The following is a 21,338-nucleotide window of genomic DNA, read 5'->3' on the forward strand; positions in this document are numbered from 1 at the left end:
ATGAACACAATTGTCTATATTTATTGCGTAAACATACTGTTATGAATCTGAATGTTACTTTAAGGGTTAATCATCAGGATTCAATTACTGAGGAAGGCTTCAGCTCAGGTAACTTTAACTTAGACTAGAGACCTGGTTTTTTTAAATGACTCCTCATCTAGATCTTTCTGTAGTCAATAACAAGAGATAAGTTCCCCCAGCTGTAAAGTCATCCCAAAGTGAAATGGAGGTGAACTGCACTCTGTAGGTTGTTACCTTCCCAGTGGTTATAGAAAGGGCTCTAAAGATTAATCTTGGACAGGATATTTAACTTTTTAAACAGCTTAAGACAGATCGCATGAGTTCTAGCTCCTAAACCTAAGATGCTCAAGCAACAGTGTTGGGACAACAGTTTATTCATAAACTGACACTTATCAATAGGGAAAGTTGAGAAATTCCCTAGAAAGAGAATTTGGGAATGCTTTTGGTTCATATTATCTACCTTAAATCTCACCTCAACAAAAAAAAAAACCCAAAACCAAAAAAAACCCAAACAACCCACAAATGAGTATGTCTACATATGCAGTGGAAAATATCACTGCAAATATGTATTTTTTTCTGCTGAATACAGGGGAATATTTTGATCTGTTTTGATCTATGAGGAGGATATCAAATGTTGATCCCTCCTATTCTTGTATAGCTCTGTGACAGAGTTTTCTGCATATATTGCCTATATTTCTGTCCTATATTAAAAAAAAAAAAAAAAATCTGTAAGATTAATGTTTTGGATACTTTGCAGCATCCACTGATCCTTTTCCTGCTGGTCTGATCCCTGTAGATCCTTGCAATGCACTTTATGCCTCCTTGTTTTTCGGTAAGGAAGGTACTTATTACAGGGCAAGCTTTGAGAGATCTGGATATGTATTTTGAAGGACTAAGAAAGTTTCTAGAGAGTCAGAGGCCAGATGTAATGACAACTATATTAGACTGCTTTTTATAAACAGTAGCAATCTTCTGTCTCACCTATTTTTCTGCTTCTTCGTGTTTTCAGGTTCTCTGCCTTAAACAGGTCTTCTTTTGAGAATTTCTCTGTAATGTTGCCAAACAAAATCTTGTGATGTTTAGTACATTGCTCAAAATTAATGTGTAGTGTGTGACCACTTCTTGCCTTTGAGGAAATCATCTCATCATCTGAAATCATCTGAGTTTCACTGCTAGATTTCATCCTTCTAGGAGTTTCCTTCTCATCCTGGAAGGTCTCTCCAGAAGCTCTTGAACCAAGATATTCAATCTTGAAATCCTGAAGACTAGGTGGACTACAGTCTCCCCTTTCATTTGAGATTCATCTATAATTGGTGACCTGTTAATTCCCCCACCAGGAGAAGATGATGTTCACAACAAGCCTGTTGGACATGCAATTTTTTTCAGACCTAGGAAAAAATTGTCTTCATTTTATTATCACTGAATAGATCTACTCATCCTAAAACTGCTTCAGTTTCTTCCTTCTTTTAGATTATTTCACAGTCTTAGTCTACAAAGATCACCACCATGCCAAGTATGCTTAATTGCGCTGTCTGTTTTTCTTCACATTGAAGATCTCACAAACACACTCCCTCTAACATCTTCATGCCCATCAGTTTATATAGCCTGACTGACTCTCTGTTATTGCTCAACTAGATTTTTGGTGCATTTCTTTGCATTAAAATCTCTCTCAGTTATGTGCAATGATTCCAGACTCTTCTTGACCATCCTTGTCAAAATTAATTCCTTCTTCAAACTTTGGTTTTATTACTTTTAATACATAAGAATTTCTTTTCCCCAAAAAACCCCACACACAACTCGTTCAGTTGACTTTTACTTCCTTTCATGCCTTTTCAAAACTTGCTTATTAGCTGTCATCTTTTCCTGTATATATTTTTCCTATATATGACAGCTGAGTGCTTGAAGAATCCAAATTTCACAGAAATGCCATGGAGTCTTAAAGACATCTATCTTTTAAGGCACTACTGCTCTCAAACATGGCCTCTGAAAGAGTAGAGAAGTGATAGTGATGCAGAAAAGAGATCACAGGATTCTTCCTATCTCTGTAGAACACAAACCACTTGTTGGGAACCTACAGTCACCATCAGTTCAGCCTTTAGAGCACCTTGGTGGATCAAATCAGATCAAGATTCCAACCCAAAAGCTAGCACTATGGAAACTATTTTTTAAACAAGTGCTGAAGACTGAACGTGAGACTACATACTTTGGTGACTAATTTTCCACAGATGTCAACAAGTAACATCTCATATTTTTCTACAACGAAGGAAGTAATCCCTGATTTTTGCTCTGTACGTTTGCCTGCACTTTGTATATCTTCATGTATATATTCATGCCATGAATTCCTCAGGAAAGGGCATTAAGGCAAAGTCTGAGTAATATTAATACCATTCACTTAGACTGTTCTAATTCTTCACTCAAATCTGTACTTCTATCTCCTCACATCATTGACTTCAGTCCTGGCAATGCTGCTATTTCAGAGCTAGCTGTGTGTCTCCATACTCATACAAGTCCTTCTTAGTTGCTACTTTCGTGGTTGCCCACACATATGCACTTCATATACACAAACAAAGGGCAAATGTCTGAATTTATTAGGCTGCAGAAATTGCATTCACAATTATTGTCATGTTGTCAACAACAAAATTCAGAAGGCCTGGAAAAACATCCTACACAAAGGTTTAGTGCTTCCATCTTTTGTGATGGAGATGCTCGTATTTCATTACCTTCTGGGTCAAAGATATATGAATCAGAAACAGAGAGTAGAGATGAGGACCCTAATAACTGATATTAACCCCCACACACAACAAAACAACCCAAAACCCCTGCAACATCTGTGATCTTCAATGCTTCAGATCAGGTAGGAACTTTGTATGCTGTAAATTGCAAAATTCCTACTAGAGTCAGCACCCTTATGAAAGCTGCAAAGTCATCATACATGTCTTTAAATCCATCTTGCCTTTATCATTTTAATAGGAATATCCTAAGACCTTCCGTTGTGATACTGCCACAGACAGCTCTGAGATAGAAATAGATCCTTCTTTTAATGACACCAGAGATGTTAGAATGCAAAAATAATCCATCTGACTAAGATAACTCCTTAAATAGAGAATAAGTAGTTTTGTGAGTGCGACCCTTCACTTGCAACGTCTGCACACAAGTTTCCATCTTTGTACATTATGTCCTTGCACCATGGACCCTCCCCACACTTGCCTCTCCTGCCAGCAAGTTTAGTGGCTTCAGCTGGGCATACTGCACAGACATGTCTTTGCATACCTATGAAATCTCTTTCTTCTGGTCACCACTGCTGTTTGACCTTCAGCTCTGCTCCTGTCTGTCGCTCTCAGAAACCTGATACCTGCAGTGACTTCTTCTGTCCCCCCACTCAACCTGCTTGACTTTGTGTCCTGCACAAAAGTGCTTTTGACCATATGTTCATATCTCCCCAGAGCTATCCCACACTGCATCATCCAGGAATGGGTTAAAAGATAGGCTTTCTTCCCGTGGCTTAGCCCCACATTTTATAATCGAATATTTCAGTTGGAAGGCACCTGCAATGATCATCTAGTCCATTTTTTAACAAATGTGCAATTAACACATATTTAAGCAGCAAAGTGAACAAGCAAATCAAATATTTACACCATCTATCACCTATTAAGTGTTCAGAGCATATGTAATCTGATACAGTCACTCCCAAATTCTAGCAAATTCCTTTTGTGTTACTCTTTTCAGTGGTATGAGTAATTGCCTTCAAGACTGTTACAGTCATCAGGCTATCAGAAGGGTCGCTGATGCTGGTAAGATGGCAGGTAGATGCAATTCTAGCTATAGGTTGTCACTGAAGGAATAATGTCTTTGATCAGTAAATCCATAAGAGGACAGTGCAAGGAATCATCAGAGGAACAAAATATGCCACTTTACTACAATTCGTGTAGGTGACCTCAATTTCTAGTATAGAGAAGAATAACTGAAAGTGAATGGTGGAGAGAACTGGGTAACCTGCTCTACCATGTTGCTAGGAAATGCTTGGCAATGCCTGTCCAGTGTTTTTTCTGATAATTTATTTGGTTCACAGCACATCTGACTTTATTTTACTCCTGGCTATGTACCAATTATTCATTTAATAGCCTGCCACAGACCCAGTAGTTAAAGAAAACAGTGAACAGGAAAGGCCAAGCATCCTTATCATTAGAAAATATAACTACCTAAGCAGTGGTGTTTCTCTTCTTAATAATATATCTAATGCTTCAGGCATGCTACTGGAGCTGAAGCATTGTGATACATTACATCGAGAGGATAGCAAGACCCTCTGGTAACATTTTCAACATTGATACAAAAAATACTCATAAAAAGCAGTTAATTATCTGTGGAGCTTAGCTGTTGCTTACAAAGACATTGATGTATTATGGTAGCCCCAGCAGTGTCCTTGTGTACAAAACGTTTATTTTGCCCATTATATACTTAAAGCATCATGAAAACAAGTTAACAGTGTGCAAAGGAGGAAAATGATTACTTTTGCTTATTTTGTAGCCAAAAGCTGGGTCTCTTGGATCGGGTTCGTGGTACCAATACTAAAGGAAAGCTATTTACCCCTCTGAATGTAGATGCCATTGAAGAAAGTCCTTCAAAAGAGCCTAAGAATGTTGTCTTGAATAATAAGGAGCGTTTTCGCACTGCATTCCGAATGAAAGCATACGCTTTTTGGCAAAGCTCAGAAGGTAGCTTATCTGTGTTGATTTCTTTCTATCCATCCCCTGCTCTCCCCACTTTACCTTGTTCCTCTGCATCTTCTGTTGAAGGTTTGTGACTTTCTTGGCCAAGCATGGCTGGTCCCTGGTTTTACATGACACATTTGAGGAAGCTCCAGGGAATGAATGCTGGAGTGGAGTCCAGGCAACACAGTGACTGAAACAAGACAATGGTCTTCCATAAAAACAGTAATTGATATGGGATAAAGCCACTGGTGGAATCAACCTATTTGACCTGGAAAAAGAGGGCACACTGGGCAGTGAATCTATATCCAAAAAAAAAGCACATGTCATGATGGCTCGATTTATCAGCAGGGATGCTATGCTAAGGTAGTTCCCTCCTAGACTGCATCCAACCCTGCACTAGCCCATGCCCAGGCATCTCAAATATCTCTCACTGCAATCTCTTAAAACCTTGTTTTAGGGAGCCAACTGCTGCTTCCCTCCCACTCTCCCTAAAACTGCTGCCCCTCAGCAGATTTCCATTGGGTGTCCATGCAACATCATAGGGCGTTTTTCCTCTCAGCTTCCCTGGGCACACATTTTCTGCTTCTCACTTATAGTGTCTAAATGGTCTCTAAATAACAGCTTCTCCTTTACTGCACCAGCTGGCATCAGTGCATGCTGGGCATACTACCATGGATGTAGCCTGGGTGTCCACACTGGGAACTTGATTATTCTCTTCCACAAAGGTACATGAGCTCCAAGCAGTGCAAGTGGGAGGAGAACTTGGCCTGTAACTTCTATGCCTGCTTTAGCCTTATGTAAAATAATTTTGCAAAGATTTTTTTTGTTGTAAAAGCTCCTGAAAGTAGGAATTTCTAAATCCATTGGAAAAGAAGAAAAGTTCCCAATGTTTCAGAAACGCTGGAATCTGAGAGGATATCTCTCAAATAATGTGTCTTACAGCCGTCCCAGCAGAATTATGAAAGTCCTTTCAAGACCTGACCAGAGAAAGAGATGTTCCTTTACTAAATTACATTTACTTTATTTAATGCTTTAGTCAGCCAGACCTCCCTCTAAATACTGCGTGGTCAGGGGTTTACACAGCTATTTTTTGGCCTGCTTTGCAGATGCAGGAACAGGGGAACCCATGGCAGAAGAGAGAGGTGACAGTAGTGACTTCCTCATGGAAGATATGATCCCCACATTCAAGACAGCCATCCGAGCTGTCAGGTAAATGTCTCCGATGCTCCTCAATGCTTTGCTTTGAGTTTGAATGCTTATGCTTCAGGAAATCACATTGCCATGTGGCTACATGTTGATGCATTGTTGCTATTATTACTTTTTTAAAATGCAATAGATTAGGTCATACTAGATATATTGAAAAGCACAAGACAGAGCCTATTTAAAGTCCTCTTTGAAAATATGCAGAAACGAAAACGTTTTTCAGTAACATCAACCATTCCATTTTTGGAAGAGACTCCATAAATATATTTATTATAAAATAATATTGTATACAGTTCTTCATTAAAATATGTTATGAATATAGTATCTTTCTCAATTTAATGACTGTAGTATTTATGTAAAACTGGATTTTTTGCTTAACAATGAACTCAGAGCTGACTCTTTATTCACAAGTGTATGACTGTGCAATATACTTTTCAGCTGCCATATTTTAATAGATGTTGAGGTCTCCATTTCAGCAGTCTTCAGCTTGTGACATATGTCAATTCTATTTTCATATCACAAGAGATATTCTGTAGGGTTAGAAAACTCCTAGTAAGTCTTGATAATGTGTTTAGCACATCAAGCACATAGAATTCATTCACTGATGCTGTTACTCCTCCACTCAATATTTTTTACTCTCTTCCCTTGAAAAATGGGAGTAATTTTTTTCCCATAAGAAAATAGTCTGCTTTCATTGTAGTTGCTTTTTATTCCAGAAGTTTTTAAATCTTTGGCCAAGGAGTTACTACCTTCCAGGTAAAATACTGCAAGTCTGGAGTGCCCCAAAAGTTACCTTCTTAGAAAAGCTTCAAGGAAGACGGTTATAAGATATAACCATATACTTATATGTATATAACCTTAATATATATTCTCCTGGTTCTTTTCCAATCGGGTGCAGGAGAACCAGTCGTTAAAAATTCCAAGTTTTCTCATGCCTGGTGAAAGCCGTGTCCCACAGGCTTTGCTCATATTGCCCATGACTGCTTCCCTCCAGCTGGAAGCTTCTTCATCCTTACTTCCTCCACAGTTTTCCCTTTCTTTCCCTGATATCTGCTTGCTTTCAGACATGGACTGTACATCTGTCCTGTTTTACAGCCCCAGGTCGATGAGACACGCTATTATAACTTTTGCAAAACTTCCTTTCCCACATCCTGTGCAAATCTAATTGATTCATACAATTTCCTTTTAAACTTAATCATGAACCAAGATATTTTTTTTTCCCTTGTATAGTTTTTGCAGACCTTGAATGCTAATGGGAAGTAATTCTTTCAGACAAAACCACTTAATGGGTTTTCAGGGTCATGATCAAGGAGATTTTAAATTGAAATTGCTAACAGTGTGATACCTATTTTTCATTTATGCTCTTTTCTTAAGTATAATTTTGCTGTTAGCATATATAGTTTGGCTATAATAGGCATAGCTATAATTTTGAAATCTTGAAAGATTTATAAGCAACAGAGTTAAAGAGTCAAAAACCCCTTAAAAAGTCATAATAGAATTATCTTTGCTATATGAAAGTTTATGGAGATTTTAAAAGGGTTAAAAACCCCCAACCTTGAATAAAAAACAGGTCAGAATCGTAACAGACAAAAGCAATTCCACAATTCAGACCGATAAGAACATGGAGACTCTACTGAGAAAGTGAACCCTTGGATCCCAAGGCTAAAACAGTTTAAAAAAATAAGATGCTCTTCATTCTTTACATATGTTTCTTGTCTATTTGTTTAATTTACAAATATATAACAGTGTAAACTAATGTATAAACAGAAAAGAATGAAAAAAGTATGCCAAACTGTTTTCAAGTGCTCTGGCCAGAACTGGTCCTTATTATTAAAATTCTTATATTAATTATGAGGATATTTTGTAATAATAGTAATAATAACATCAATACTACTACAACAATGATGTTAGACTGCTGTTTTTTCCAAGGAGACTTCAGGCAGTTCTAACACTTTTTCTTTTCTCCACAACTTCAGCTGCTGCTGACTTCTTAACTTCCACATTTCCATCTAATTAACATCTCCTATTCAAAACTTTCCCAGGTGCAAAATTAAAACCAAACTGAAAATGATTCAGCATTATATATACTATAAATTAGCTTTATAATAGGCTGAAGCATGAAAAAAGCAGCTTCACAGTTTCAAAATCTCCTTTGACTTGTGGTGTTCAATGTCAAATGTTGAAAAATCGATGGTGTTCAAAAGCTCCTAGACGGAACTTTTGCCAAGAAATGTTGGACCAGATGATCCTTGAGGTCCCTTCCAATCTGGTATTCTATGATTCTATGAGTGAAATTCCACATGTGATTTTGTAGCTTTGAACCATTTCTAGTTATGATGATAGTGCTGAAGAAGACATTTTGTGTGTATAATTTGTTGTAAGCTATTAATTACAAAAAGCCAACTATTATATATTTACAAATGTAGTATGTTATTAGAGATTTTCTGCTTATGTTTTATTGCTTTGTTTTGAAATAACATGCTCAATTTCCAAACATCCAGAGTATTTATCAATTATTTGATAAAACTGCAAATTATCATTATGGAATCTATATAGGTTGTTAGTAATTTTTCTGTTTATTATGCAGAATACTACAGTTTCGTCTCTATAAAAAAAAATTCAAGGAGACTTTGAGGCCTTATGATGTAAAGGATGTGATAGAGCAATACTCAGCAGGGCATCTTGATATGCTTTCCAGAATAAAATATCTTCAAGCAAGGTAAGAATCGTCTGGTAAATGGGGAAAAGGTATAGCTGTGCTGGGAAAATAAAAGCATAGTTGGCCTGTTTGCATACAATGCCACCCAGAAGCTATGTCTTTGCATGGTGTAGCTAGTCAATAAGAAAGCCTTTTCCCCAAAGAATAAAGGCGAATTAGCAGCTAGGAGAGGTAACTGCAGAAGAAGAGACCACTGGCTCATATTTAGAACAAGGAAATCAGAGTAATAAATCCTGTGAATTTTCTTGACCTTTGCCTTATTTGATTAGGGTCAAGATTCTCCCCTTCTCCCTTTTTTACAGATGATAAATAGAAGCAATAGTTGCTCTACACAGAGCTTTTCTTTGGTCTGGATTCTCTGCTGACCTGTGCCTGGTGAAACATCTCATACAAGTGCAAAAATACATCAGCACAGAGGGTTTTATGTCCCCTTCACTCAAGTGTAAATTGACCTATATTAAAAAAAAAAACCTAAATGGAATTTCAGGCCTTTGTGACTGTTCGGGTGCAATCTGCCCCTGCAGTATGTTTCCTCACAGAAGCAGTTCATCGCAATGCACTTTTGAGGCATGTCTACCAAAATTTGCGCTGCTTGCATCCTGAGCCATGGGCACAGGTTAGAGCTTGAGCTAGTAAGCTTGTCTGGGTTTGAGCGCACATGTATATGCGTGTAGCTGTATTGGGTCAGTCTTGGCACAGGACTGTCCACATTCCCTCAGCACCCCACCAATGAACAGCAAAATGCCACGCAGACATACTCTCTGTTTCTCTCAAGAATGAGCTGAGTGAATGCAACTCCTGCTGCACATTTGGACCTTATTTAGACTTACCTTGACTTTGTAAGGCTGCTCTGGTCCTTCTGTTGAGCTTCATAATTTCTTATTTCAAAATGGGCTATCTCATTTTCAAGTATATAACATGTCTGGTTCCTACCTCACTATTACTGCTCTAGAAAAACTGCTGTCTTTAATTATATTCCAGAAAACACCACTGTTACTTTATAAAATGAGCTCTGCATCACATTAGCTTAGGTTTCAATGCAGTAATACTTTTTGATCTTAGGAAGATGAGGAGGGCTCCTGGTGTTAGCAATCTGCATCTATGGTGGGGTCTACACTACACGTCTTATATTGGAGATCCTTGCTTTACCTCAGACTGAGGTGTTGTGTGAGGTTGGACAGCAGAATACCTCTCAGATACTCATTGAGTCCTAGCAGCAGTAAAGGTGCCTGAAATGGTTAGGTCCATCTCACACAGTGTTTATGGCAGAGCTTTGTGGAATGAAGACACATCCCAGGTGAGTCAGGACAAGAATCACAGCATAGCCTCAGCCCTGCAACATTGAGCTCAGCCATGCCATGTTCCAGTATAAAGAATCACCAGTAGCAGAAGAACCACAAAACTTCAACAGCCATTTTGCACACATACAGGGAAGAACTTTTTAGAAGAAGCATGATCCTGGCAAGCCATGTGAGAGTCCTCTTACAGTTAACAGAGTGCTAGTCAACATAATTCATGGCCTTTACGGCACAATTAACTCCTGCTTAAACCAGATGCCTTCATTTGATCAGCTGAATCTCCTTACTCCGTCTTGAATTTTCTTCACTATGTTGACTAGATCTCCACTGATTGTAATCGGACAAAACCAGGGACGTGAGTCCTACTCATTGTGTCTATGAATAGCGAGATGCCATAGGAGTTTGATGAGACATTGACTGATGGCCCAGCAATGCTTGGGTGCCCAGCAAATATCTAGCTAGCTTTGTGAGGTTTGTCTTGAGCTTTTTTAAGTTCCATTTTCAAAACTCCATGAGGCACCATGAAGCCATGCAATATACTTGCATGGATTGTCTAACACTACAGGTAACTGGTGTGTGGACTAGTGCTGACTGATATCTGGTCAGTTTGGTGTGTGAGCTGAATGAACAGAGGCTTGCTTGCACCTGAGGGGTTGGATATGCCAAATGAAAACATATATTGATATAGTAAAAGTGTGTAATTACATATGCTGGAGCCTCCCAAACAATCCTTTTGGTTTTGTTCAAAATAAAGAGTCAAGCAGACTTCCTTGTGAAACTTCATTTATAGTTATAGTTTTCAACTCAAAAGAATAATTAGTAAAGAAAAAAATACTCATAATTAGGCACAATAACTGCTAGAAAGTCGTTGGTTTATTAAGAGTGTCAGGAATTGCCATCTTTCACCAAATTCTCATTTTCACTATCCGGTACAAAACCTGATGGGTCTCTCCTGATATTTTTAGGAGCAGCTGTTATTGGAGATTTTTGACTATTACACTGTTTAGTTCCTTTGAAGGACTTGAAATCATGTGTTTCAAATGTCAAAGTTTGGAAACAGTGAGCTAGATAATTACTTAGTTACCATGAAATTACCAGGTAATTACAATTCAATGTATTGATTGTGGACCTAGAACAGAACAAACATGTCATGACCAGCAATATAGTACCAAATCAAAACGTGCTTCCTTTTTAAATCTTTGCTACTGTTTGCTGCAGAGATGCATATAGTTTTCTATCATGTGTTAGCATTTAGAGATGGACTTATGCAGTTGCACTTTTCTTTTTTCAGAGTAGATATGATTTTTACACCTGGACCTCCATCTACTCCCAAGCATAAGAAATCCCAAAAGGGAGGAGCTTTTTCTTACCCTTCACAACAGTCTCCCAGGTGAATTTTCATTCATATCAATAAGCATGCCCTTCATTCATCCAGCCAGTACACTGTTAAAGTCATGATACAGAGAGGATGTTGTTACAAGATATATATATGTGTGTAAATGTTGAGTCAGAAAGACAAAAGCTTCCTTGAGAACAATGTGAGCTGGAAATATAGACTTAATGGCTTCTTAATTGTCTTGCTTAGCTTCTCCACAGTTTGGAAATGTGATTTTATATGAAATACATACATTTGATTGATGTGCTGAATTACTAAGATTCAAATCATAAACCCAGTTAAAAACTCAATAAAAATCACCAATAGTTTGAAGGTAAACTGGTGACATTCCTGAAGTGAAAAAAAGTTTTGTTATAGCCCCCACCAGATTACAAGCACAGAGTTTTAATGATACTGCTTTTAAACCAATGATTGGTGAGAATTACCAAAAATAAATTGCAATACCAGGTTTCTGGGTGTGAAAGTTACAGCATGTTATTTGATTGCTGCATTCCTGGTAGCAAGAATTCAATAATAAATGACATTGCTTCTGTTATTTACAACTATCAATCTGTCAATAAATACCCATGAAGAACCACACAAGACCATCAACAATCTGTCCCCAAAGCTGTTACAGTTGCTCAGAACAAAAGTAATCTTACAGAAAATAAAATAACTTGGCTCTATCTGGTTTATCCCACCCAGTGAAAAAGCTAAAAACATGTAAATGTGAAGACAGAGACCTACATATATGGAAGAGGCAATTATCATTTGGGAAGCAAAGCAGATTGCAAAATTTGAATGAGCCCATATCATCAGTAACCCAATGTGCAAAATCTGACATGGTTTAGTTACAGCTTCTGCTTTAGGAAGATATATTCACAGCTATATTTTGAATTTTGTCGGAAAGAGAAGAACTGGACCTGTTAAAACAGAAGTTTTAGGGCGTATTTGTTCTAAGTCATGTTAAAGAAAAAGTGTTTAGAAATTGTTTTTCTAGACTTGGACATAGGTTATGGAAAGACATTGATTCCGTTGAGGTTTGTTTGGAAACTTTTTGATAAATATTTAACTTGGTAATAACCATCCTGAGTCAGGATGGTCCCTCTCCTCTGGAGAGGGACTCTTTACAAGGGCAAGTAGTGACAGGGGTCAGGACAAGGGGTAATGGGTTTAAACTGAAACAGGGTAGATTTAGATTACACATAAGGAAGAAATTCTTGACTGTGAAGGTGGTGAGGCACTGGAACAGGTTGTCCAGAGAAGCTGTGGATGCCCCCTCCCTGGAAGTGTTCAAGGCCAGGTTGGATGGGGCTTTGGGCAACCTGTGCCCAAAAAGTCTAGTGGAGGGTGTCCCTGCTCATGGCAGGGAGTTGGAACTGGATGATCTTTGAAGTCCCTTCCAACCCAAACCATTCTATGATTCTATGATCCTAGGTGCCATGATGTTATCAATCAAAGTTCTTTAGTTAAGCAGAGATCATCTTCTCACCTCCTGAAGTTAGTCCATCTGATGGATAGGCAGTAGGAAAGAAAATTTATTTTGGAATCTACTTTAAATCTCCAGGCCAGACTGGCTCTTTTAACATTTTTCACAAACCTGAAATTATTCCACCAAGTCTGAGATTAATTTCACTTTCATTTTGAACTTTTTGTTTGCTTGTGGTTTTTTCTTAATCTTTATCTTAATTTTGAACAAAAAAAAATTTAAATTCTAAATCAGGAATACTTTTTTTTTTAATTTTATTTTAGAAATGCATTGGAATCAGATAGAATAGACTTTTGCTCCTGTTTGTATGATAAATAAATAAATTCAATCTTTTCTTAAATGGGGCTCCAAGGAGCTATATGAATATACCACCAAGATTGTAATCCTGTGTTTTGATATAAATTACTTACTGTGATGCAAGGAAAAACTGAACACTAATGGAGTTATTAATTCTTTATAGAAATGATCCATATGTAGCCAAAGCATCTACAGCAGATACTGAAGACCAAAGTATGATGGGCAAATTTGTTAAAGTTGAACGACAGGTATGTAATTTTATGACAATGATGAAGGCTGAGGTGCTTGTCCAGAAATGATAAAGCTGACATAAATTCTGTATGAGTCTTTAGCTGACCCAGGCAGATTTGTATTGTTGGTGATCAAGACTCACACAGATCTTGTACTAATGATCACAAAACTATGTTGTTAGTTTTTCATGAAAGAAATTAATTAACTGGGAAGTATGCATTTTGAAATCTGTTGAATGAATATCATTATATATGGCAGCAAGACCCTAACCATGATATTTAGATGGGACTTTTTCATTCCCTTAAACTCCCTACTCATCATGTCTGGTGTTTTTGCTGTAAGCACCATCTTCTTTTGCAGGGTCTGGCACTCAAAAGGATTGCCTCCACAGGTATTACTGGGCCCGCTTTGTGCATTTTAACCTATTGCTTAGCAAGTCAAGGCACTCTTATTTTTTTAAATACATAACTATGATGGAGGCAAGTGGCATTGATTCACATCAATTCCTTTCATGGAATGTAAATGTTCAGACACAAAGTACTATCAAAAGAGAAAGGAAATTAGTCCTGATATTTAACCCTGATGTTGTGGGACTGTTGAGGTTAGAGAATAGGTCTGTGTACAAAGGTAATTCCATCTGTTGTGTTTTGGTAATAGCTATTTACCATATGGTATCAAGACTTGGTCATAATGTTGTAGACTGCTGATGGATGCTGGACTGCCAATTATCCAGCAAGACTAAGAGGTTTTTTGGCACAGTTCAGAGGGACAGGTCTTCTTAATCTGAGGCAGTTAGAGCATAAGCTGTCATCCACTGCAGTTCAGCCTCCAATGGAAAGTCATGATTATCCCATAATTACCTTCATGATCAATAAAGATGGCAGCACGCCATTGTTGAGGGCAGTGCACCTATGCAAGCATTGACTCTTTCACTGAACAACTGACTTGAGACAATATCATAACATTGGTATTTTTCAGGTTAATGACATGGGGAAGAAACTGGATTTTCTTGTTGATATGCATATGCATCATATGGAACAGCTGCAAATACAAGTTGCTGAGATAAGTCCATTGAAAGAAACTGCTTCTCCTGCAAAGGAGAAGAGAGAAGAAAACAAGTATTCTGAATTAAAAACAATAATATATAAATACACTGAGCAATGTGCTCATGAAACTCCTTACAACTTCCAGCAGGTTCCAGTCAACAAAGTCAGTCCTTATAGTTTCTCAGCACATGGTCATATGACTCATTCACAACCTTTATCAATAGGTGGGCAAAACTCTGGCAAACTGCAAGCCACACCTTCCTCAACTTCATATGCAGAAAGGCCAACAGTTTTGCCTATATTTACATTAATGGACTCCCAGGTTAGCTACCACTCTCAAGGAGACCTACAAAGCCCCTACTCAGATAAGGTGTCTCCAAGGCAGAGAAGGAGCTTAACAAGAGACAGTGATACTCCATTATCCCTTCTGTCTGTCAACCATGAGGAACTTGAGCGGTCCCCAAGTGGCTTCAGTATTTCCCAAGACAGAGACGACTTCCCGTTTGGCCCCAATGGGGGATCAGCGTGGATGAGAGAGAAACGTTACCTGGCAGAGGGGGAAACGGACACAGACACCGACCCTTTTACACCAAGTGGCTCTATGCCTTTGTCTTCTACAGGAGATGGGATTTCAGATTCAATATGGACCCCTTCAAATAAGCCAGTTTAAAAGTGCGTGTGGGGGCAGTCACTGGTTGACTTCTCCATGTAATGTAAGCATACTTTGTATATCTCACTTACTCTACACCCAAAGCTTACTAGTTCAAAACACCAATGGCTGCATAAGATGCATGTGATATTAGTGGTAGTCATTCTGCACCATTTCATACAATTTACTAATGCAGTTTTTTTCATGCTACCAAAACTAAGGAGCTTAGTTTTGAGCATGGTTTGCATGACTTTACCCTATATAAATGGTACAGCTGATTTCTTCTATGATACATATCTATCTGATACTCTTCAATACAACAATGGTGAATTGATAACAGGCGATATGGTGGTCCTTGCTACATTTTGTAAACAGAGCAGCAAAGTAAAAATATTTTCAGGAGCAATATCCCTTTGTGGAAACATAACGTCTGAATCCATTTTCCAATATAAGTAAATCAATCTCTAACCAATCTAGCCAAGAATATCTAATATTCAAAGCAGGGAAAAAGCTGAGTCAAAGTAAATGACCTTACTGAAATGGTTTTGTGAGCTTAATGTTTCTCATATGATCTCTTATACAACTGCCCATGAAATACAATGTCAGAATGAAATGAGGGGTAGAATTTAAAATTATCAAAGCCACCTCCTGGGAGTGGTCATGGGTATTTATTTACTGTAAAATGTAAATATAAATCCCTCAAAGTACTTTGAAAATCTTCACTAGTGTTTATATAATTGTTCAAAGCGTGACTACAATGCTATTTTGTAAAAAATCTTTTGCTAAGCCCATTTGCTACTTATGGGGCCAAATTTTCTTTCTGTTCCAAAAATAAGCTTGTTCAGCATAGGGAACTCCATGCTTATACACTCAATTCTTTTATTGACTTATGTGCTGCTAATTAAGCTGCATAATGTAACCATGCCTCAGTTTTCCAATCTGTCAATTGGGAGTTATACTTCTGTACATATACACAGGTTGTAAGGCTCAATTCACTAATATTTGCCAAGCGCTTTGAGCTCCTCAGATGTGCAGAGTATCACTATTCTGTTCCCTGGGAGTCCCACAATGTGGGATGCTACCAGGATCTGTTTCTCTCTGTTTACTGTTTCTCTTGGAAATGGACAGCGCCAAATCCATGAATATGTGCCATATTTAAGATCAATGTACAAATAGATAAATGCCATTTTTGTCACCTATCCCTGAGCAACAGAGGGATAAGTATGCTCCCTAGGGCTCAGCCAAATCTTTTTTCATGGGAATTGGAAATATGTTGAGGGAGAGCAAGAAAACAATCCACCCCACTGGGAACAGGACAGAAATGAATCAAAGATCTCACCACTACAATGGGAATGTAGTATCCATCCAGTTAGAGAAACTAGCCTGTTCAAATATCCTATGCAGGATTCATCCAATGTCAGTCCAGGTGTCCATGAAACAGCACCCATTTGATGTTGAGTTCAATAGCTGTGCACTTTTTACAGCTGGTGGAAAACTAATCTGTACAGTCAGTGAGCACAGGGTACAAGAACCAAAGCACACATCAGCTTTAAGATGAGATTAATCTCATCTTTAACTCAGTTATCTACAATGACCAAATGTCTACCGACTTCAAATGGAGCAGCGGGTGACTTGCTTAGATGTCAGATGATCAGATACACCCACAGTCAGTGGGAAGGCTTTCACCCCTACCCCACTGATCCAAGGTGCAGCCTCTCTACCATGGCTCATGCCCACCTCCTGTTGAGAATGACCCCTGTCACTCCACACAATGACTGCACCACCATGGCTAGAACACTGACTAACAAAGACACAAAGATCTGGCCCATATGAGATGTTAGAAAGTGGACTTTTTGTGGTGACTGCTTGTAGTACACTGCAGCTGCACAACTGAGCATCATTGGCACATCCAATCCGAGCACAAGAAAGAGGTAGAATTTACTGGGCTTCCCGTGCATAACTGCGTATTGCACAGGCCTGGATAGTGTGCGCTTCAATGGAAGATACCTTGTTGGGTTTTGCCCACTGTAGTAAACTTCATGTTTGATTCCTCAGTATCGTTGACATCTCATAACAGTCATTTCATCTAGAGAGCTTCTATTCTCTTCCAGATGTGGGCATTGCCTTCATCTTCATTGTTTGTTCTCTATTTAAAGAGACATCTAAAGGATTAGGATCTTCTTACTTCATGTACTTCTTCAGCTAAATAATGATACATCCGACTGGGACAGATCTTCAGGGAAAACAAATTGCTGTAGTTACTTGAGTAAATAATGCAGACCAGCTTCAGCCTTTGAAGACCGGGCTGTGTCCGTGGAGCTGTTCTGAGGCCAGTAACTGTGATGATATGAGACATAATTTTGGTAATTACTTAATTGACAAAATAGCCTTTGACCTGAAAGATAATCTGTATTCGGTGCGGTTTCTTCACTAAATTTGAAGAGAATAAAACTAGTTGACAAAAGTGGAATTCATTATAATTTGGCATATTGAGAAGAATTCTTTGGCCATCAGTAATTCTTGGAAATACCTGTATTGCACCTGCTGCAGGCTTTCTGATGTAGTAATACATGTTTGTGGCAACTCATAAGGTTTAATCCACACATGACAAATGAATGAAAGAGGATGAAAACTGATTTTAACTTTGCTAGACTTCTGCTAAAATTGGTGTAAGTATATGCTAGACAAGCATGCTTCACTTTTCTTATATGTCAAGTGCCTGGCATTCCTACTGATTTCATTTGAGTTTGGTCCTTTTTAAAATGCTTTCTAGATCCAACCAATCAAAAATCACGGGAGCCAAAACCCAAGTGCAATCTGAGAAATTTATCTGTGAATGTCTTTGACAGTGGCTATGCATGCAGTTCCGTGCCCAATTTCCCCTCAAATTCTTCAGTTCGGGTTTCTAATCTCTCTCATGCCATGTCATATAAACCTTTTCTCAGTATTAAACCTGGCTGAAAATCCATAAATCACCTCGTTATAAAGGTATGCTCATTCCAAGATAAAATCCAAGCAAGGGCAGAGACTTGGATGAGTCTTCAGCCCCAGAGAAAGTGGGATTTGGGCTGCCCTGCACCATGTACACTTAGCAGCTGAATTGCCTTTAAGTTAGCATTTCCTATGGGCTGTAAGCACCAATTTACCATATACAGCTTAAAAACACCAGGTCGTGTATTTGTAGCCACATCATGAACTATTTAATGATGTGCTAACTGGCCAAATAAGGTCTGCCTCTCCTAAAAAGGCACCAGTGGTAAGGTCAGCAGGAGCCTCTGCAGGGTCTGAACATCTCTGGATCCTTTGGAAGAGACCCAAGAAAATGGTCAAAGAAGGTCTAATCAACTTATTTTAATATTTATTTTTTCTAACACACTTCACTGAAACCTATCACTGCTCTGTTCAGAAGGGTGATGTACTTAGCAGCTCTTTACCTCCTACATCATCTGGATTAAAAATAGGTTGTGCATCAGTTCTGCTGTCTGTGCTGACAACAGATACATATCAAGATGCCATCAGCGAGGTAAGATCTGGAGACCATCCCTGATCTGGGATGTACACACAAACTTCATCAGACTCCAGATGAGGTTGAGTCCAGGAGGTGTATCAACCTTGGAACTGCACATTATATTTCTGCCATAGATACTGGACAAAACAACATAAAATATCTGCAATTATTTGCCCTGGCAACATTTAAAAGGTCAGGACCTGTTTTGCAGAACAGATTCACCACATACAAGGAATCAATTATTCACAATTTCATTCAGGAGAGGTCAATAGTACTCTGCATACTAGGAATGGATTAGACTTATTCCTTCTTCCATTTGTGTGTGACATTTCAGCATTTGTGTGTGACAGTTTAACAGCTATCAATTTTGTTTGGGTCAGATCTTCCTTATATCTAGACTGACAGTGACACTTTGTTTACGTATAGTTAACATTAAAGAGAATTAACCATTGGAATCCACTCTTTGCTGACTCTTAACTGCTATGAGTGGCCAAGGATTTATTTCAGGCCTTGAGACATTTTTCAAAATCAGAAAGTGTGGGGCTTTCTGCTCTCTTTGAAGTCAGTAAGAAATGTCAAACTGATGCACTGAGAGCAGGTTTGGGTCCTTCATTTATGAATTTCCTTGTGAAGGACAGCTCTGATCTGGAAATGTTTTTCTTAGCTACATTTTTACACTGATTTTTCAGTCACTAACAAATGACATACATCTGGAAGGTTTTGAAAAGGTGAATCTGTGTTTACATCATGTCCCTTTCTTTGCAGCATTATTATCGATCAAGCTTCCTCACTTTAGATTCACACTGAGAATATTTCATTAAGGCAGAAGTGAATGTTTAGCTAAAGTATGCAGACATAGAAAATATGGTTTACACTCCATTTATGGAGTTGGTCCTTTAAAACAAAAAAAAAATCTGGTCAGGTAATGGCTGTTGTCCTTGCCTTGGCTTTTCCCTGCACTGAATTAATCAGTCTGGCTCCTGTCAAAATAAAAGGAAATTCAGCACATGGAGAGATTGATTGAAAAGTCCCTGAAGTGACTTTGGCTATATTTGCTCTGTTCTTACCTGTAACTTTGCTGCATTGTTACGGTTCAGAGTGGAAATAGTTTTAAATTTTTCTGCTTCAAATTGTGGCCCAGCAGCACCACAAACTAATTCCCACCTGAACCCATGCATAGTGGGGCTGCTGACTGGTGGCCTTCAGGTGAGGACCGTGGTCTGATCAGTTTGCAAGATCACAGCCTAAAACAATCAGAAAATGCAGATTAAGGAGCAAATTCAGCCCAGCTGTTGCAGCGGTGTCACATCTGCCTATGTAAGAACAGAATTTGTCCCGCTTAGTGCAGAGTGTGTGAGAAAGAGCTGGATCTTGGTTCCTTGCACCCCACAACCACCTCCACTAAGCTTTAGGTGCCTAAGAGCTGCAAACCTATATTTTCTACAGCACCTCATGAATTTGTCGGGATATCACTTTTTCAGGAGCCCAGCTGAATGTGGGTGTTCACTTTGGAAGACCACTTTCAGAGGTGCAGAGGAAAAAGGGGCCATCTTCAAGTGTTATTAGGTGGGCACTGTGGGAATGACGATCCTGGGTATCACTAATGCTTCTGATTTTTTAGGCTGTAAGATCTGATCCTTCCCAATTTGGCTTTTAGTAGCTTCCCTCTGAAGTTAAGTAAAGCAAAATACTGGAAGTGGGATCCTATTTCCATCCTCAAGAATATGCTGAGATTGAAGGTTACATGGCCAAACGCATTTTGTTTTCTAGTTATGGCATCTTATTATTACTAGTATTTGTGCCTTGCTCACTGAAATTTTCTCCATGCTACAAAGATGCTTTTCAGATTCTGGCTGACAAGGGAACACAACTTTTATACAAGTGGCCTTTAGTGCTCTTTATAATATTATTTATTGTAATTTTTAAACTGTATGTGTAATTTATATTCTGGCACTGTCCAATATTTGAACAACTTTAATATGTTTATTTCAATATATTATGCAAACGATACTTCTTAACTGATTTTTTATGTTCTGTCTTTAAAAACTGCACCACTTATTAATAAATAGAAATTTCAATTATGATGTGGAGGAACTTCTTTTCATTTCACTCGTGATATCTTCATACATATTTGAGGAACACAGTGTCAAGTGTCCCCCCAGCAAAGACATTGGCAAAGATCCTTTTGACTTCACCCATGCAGGATGGAGCTTATAACTACAAGTAGGCTTTATCCGGCTTCCACAGATAGTCCTGTTACAATATTACACACAGGAGATCCCATTATTTGACTTGTTTTGAGTTAGTGGCCATGTAACTTAAATGGCCTTGGTCGTATGTGTGTGGGAAATGACAACTAGGGGAAAATACATTCAAATTAGATATATTAATGTGCTAAAATTTGATGAAGTTGCATGCAAAATGTATAGAGAACATAGTAATGGCACAAGGCTGCTTGGAATATCCTCTGCAGGGAATTTAACAGCTGGCTTAGGTTGGGAGTTCAGTTTCCTGAAGTCTGCCCCTGCTTCTGCTGCTGCGTTTCTGTGTGGTCCTGGCCTCGCATCTTCAGCTGTCTGTCCATCTTCCTGATGGGTAAGACCACCAGAAGGCTGCTCACTTGCCTCCCAGCAACGCTGGGACAGTATGAGCTATTCAAAATGTCTTGCCTTCTTACACAAATAGGAGAGTGTTACTGAGAAAAATTAATCCTAAACATTTTTCCTATAAATGGTTCTGTTTGTAGTTTTGGCTGAGGATAGCATTTTAATGGTATTAAAAATATATGTATAT

At 38.5% G+C, this 21,338-nt stretch overlaps 1 protein-coding gene across 4 annotated transcripts in view; it reads left to right on the forward strand.

Annotated features, from left to right (window-relative positions):
* Positions 1-20,600, forward strand: part of KCNQ3 (potassium voltage-gated channel subfamily Q member 3) — a 213,471-nt gene extending 192,871 nt beyond the window's left edge. For 3 of the 4 annotated variants that reach the window (XM_075743292.1, XM_075743293.1, XM_075743296.1), the window contains 6 exons: positions 4,546-4,733; positions 5,837-5,939; positions 8,521-8,652; positions 11,242-11,340; positions 13,275-13,359; positions 14,321-20,600. In XM_075743292.1, the coding sequence (XP_075599407.1) occupies positions 4,546-4,733; positions 5,837-5,939; positions 8,521-8,652; positions 11,242-11,340; positions 13,275-13,359; positions 14,321-15,058 (1,345 nt within the window). In that variant the 3' untranslated portion in view covers positions 15,059-20,600. The remainder of the gene's footprint in view (positions 1-4,545; positions 4,734-5,836; positions 5,940-8,520; positions 8,653-11,241; positions 11,341-13,274; positions 13,360-14,320) is intronic. The other variant, XM_075743297.1, reaches the window with a different exon arrangement.
* The last annotated feature ends 738 nt before the right edge of the window (positions 20,601-21,338 follow it).

Source organism: Balearica regulorum, chromosome 2, assembly GCF_011004875.1.
Source record: "Balearica regulorum gibbericeps isolate bBalReg1 chromosome 2, bBalReg1.pri, whole genome shotgun sequence".
NCBI classification, from domain to species: Eukaryota; Metazoa; Chordata; class Aves; order Gruiformes; family Gruidae; genus Balearica; species Balearica regulorum.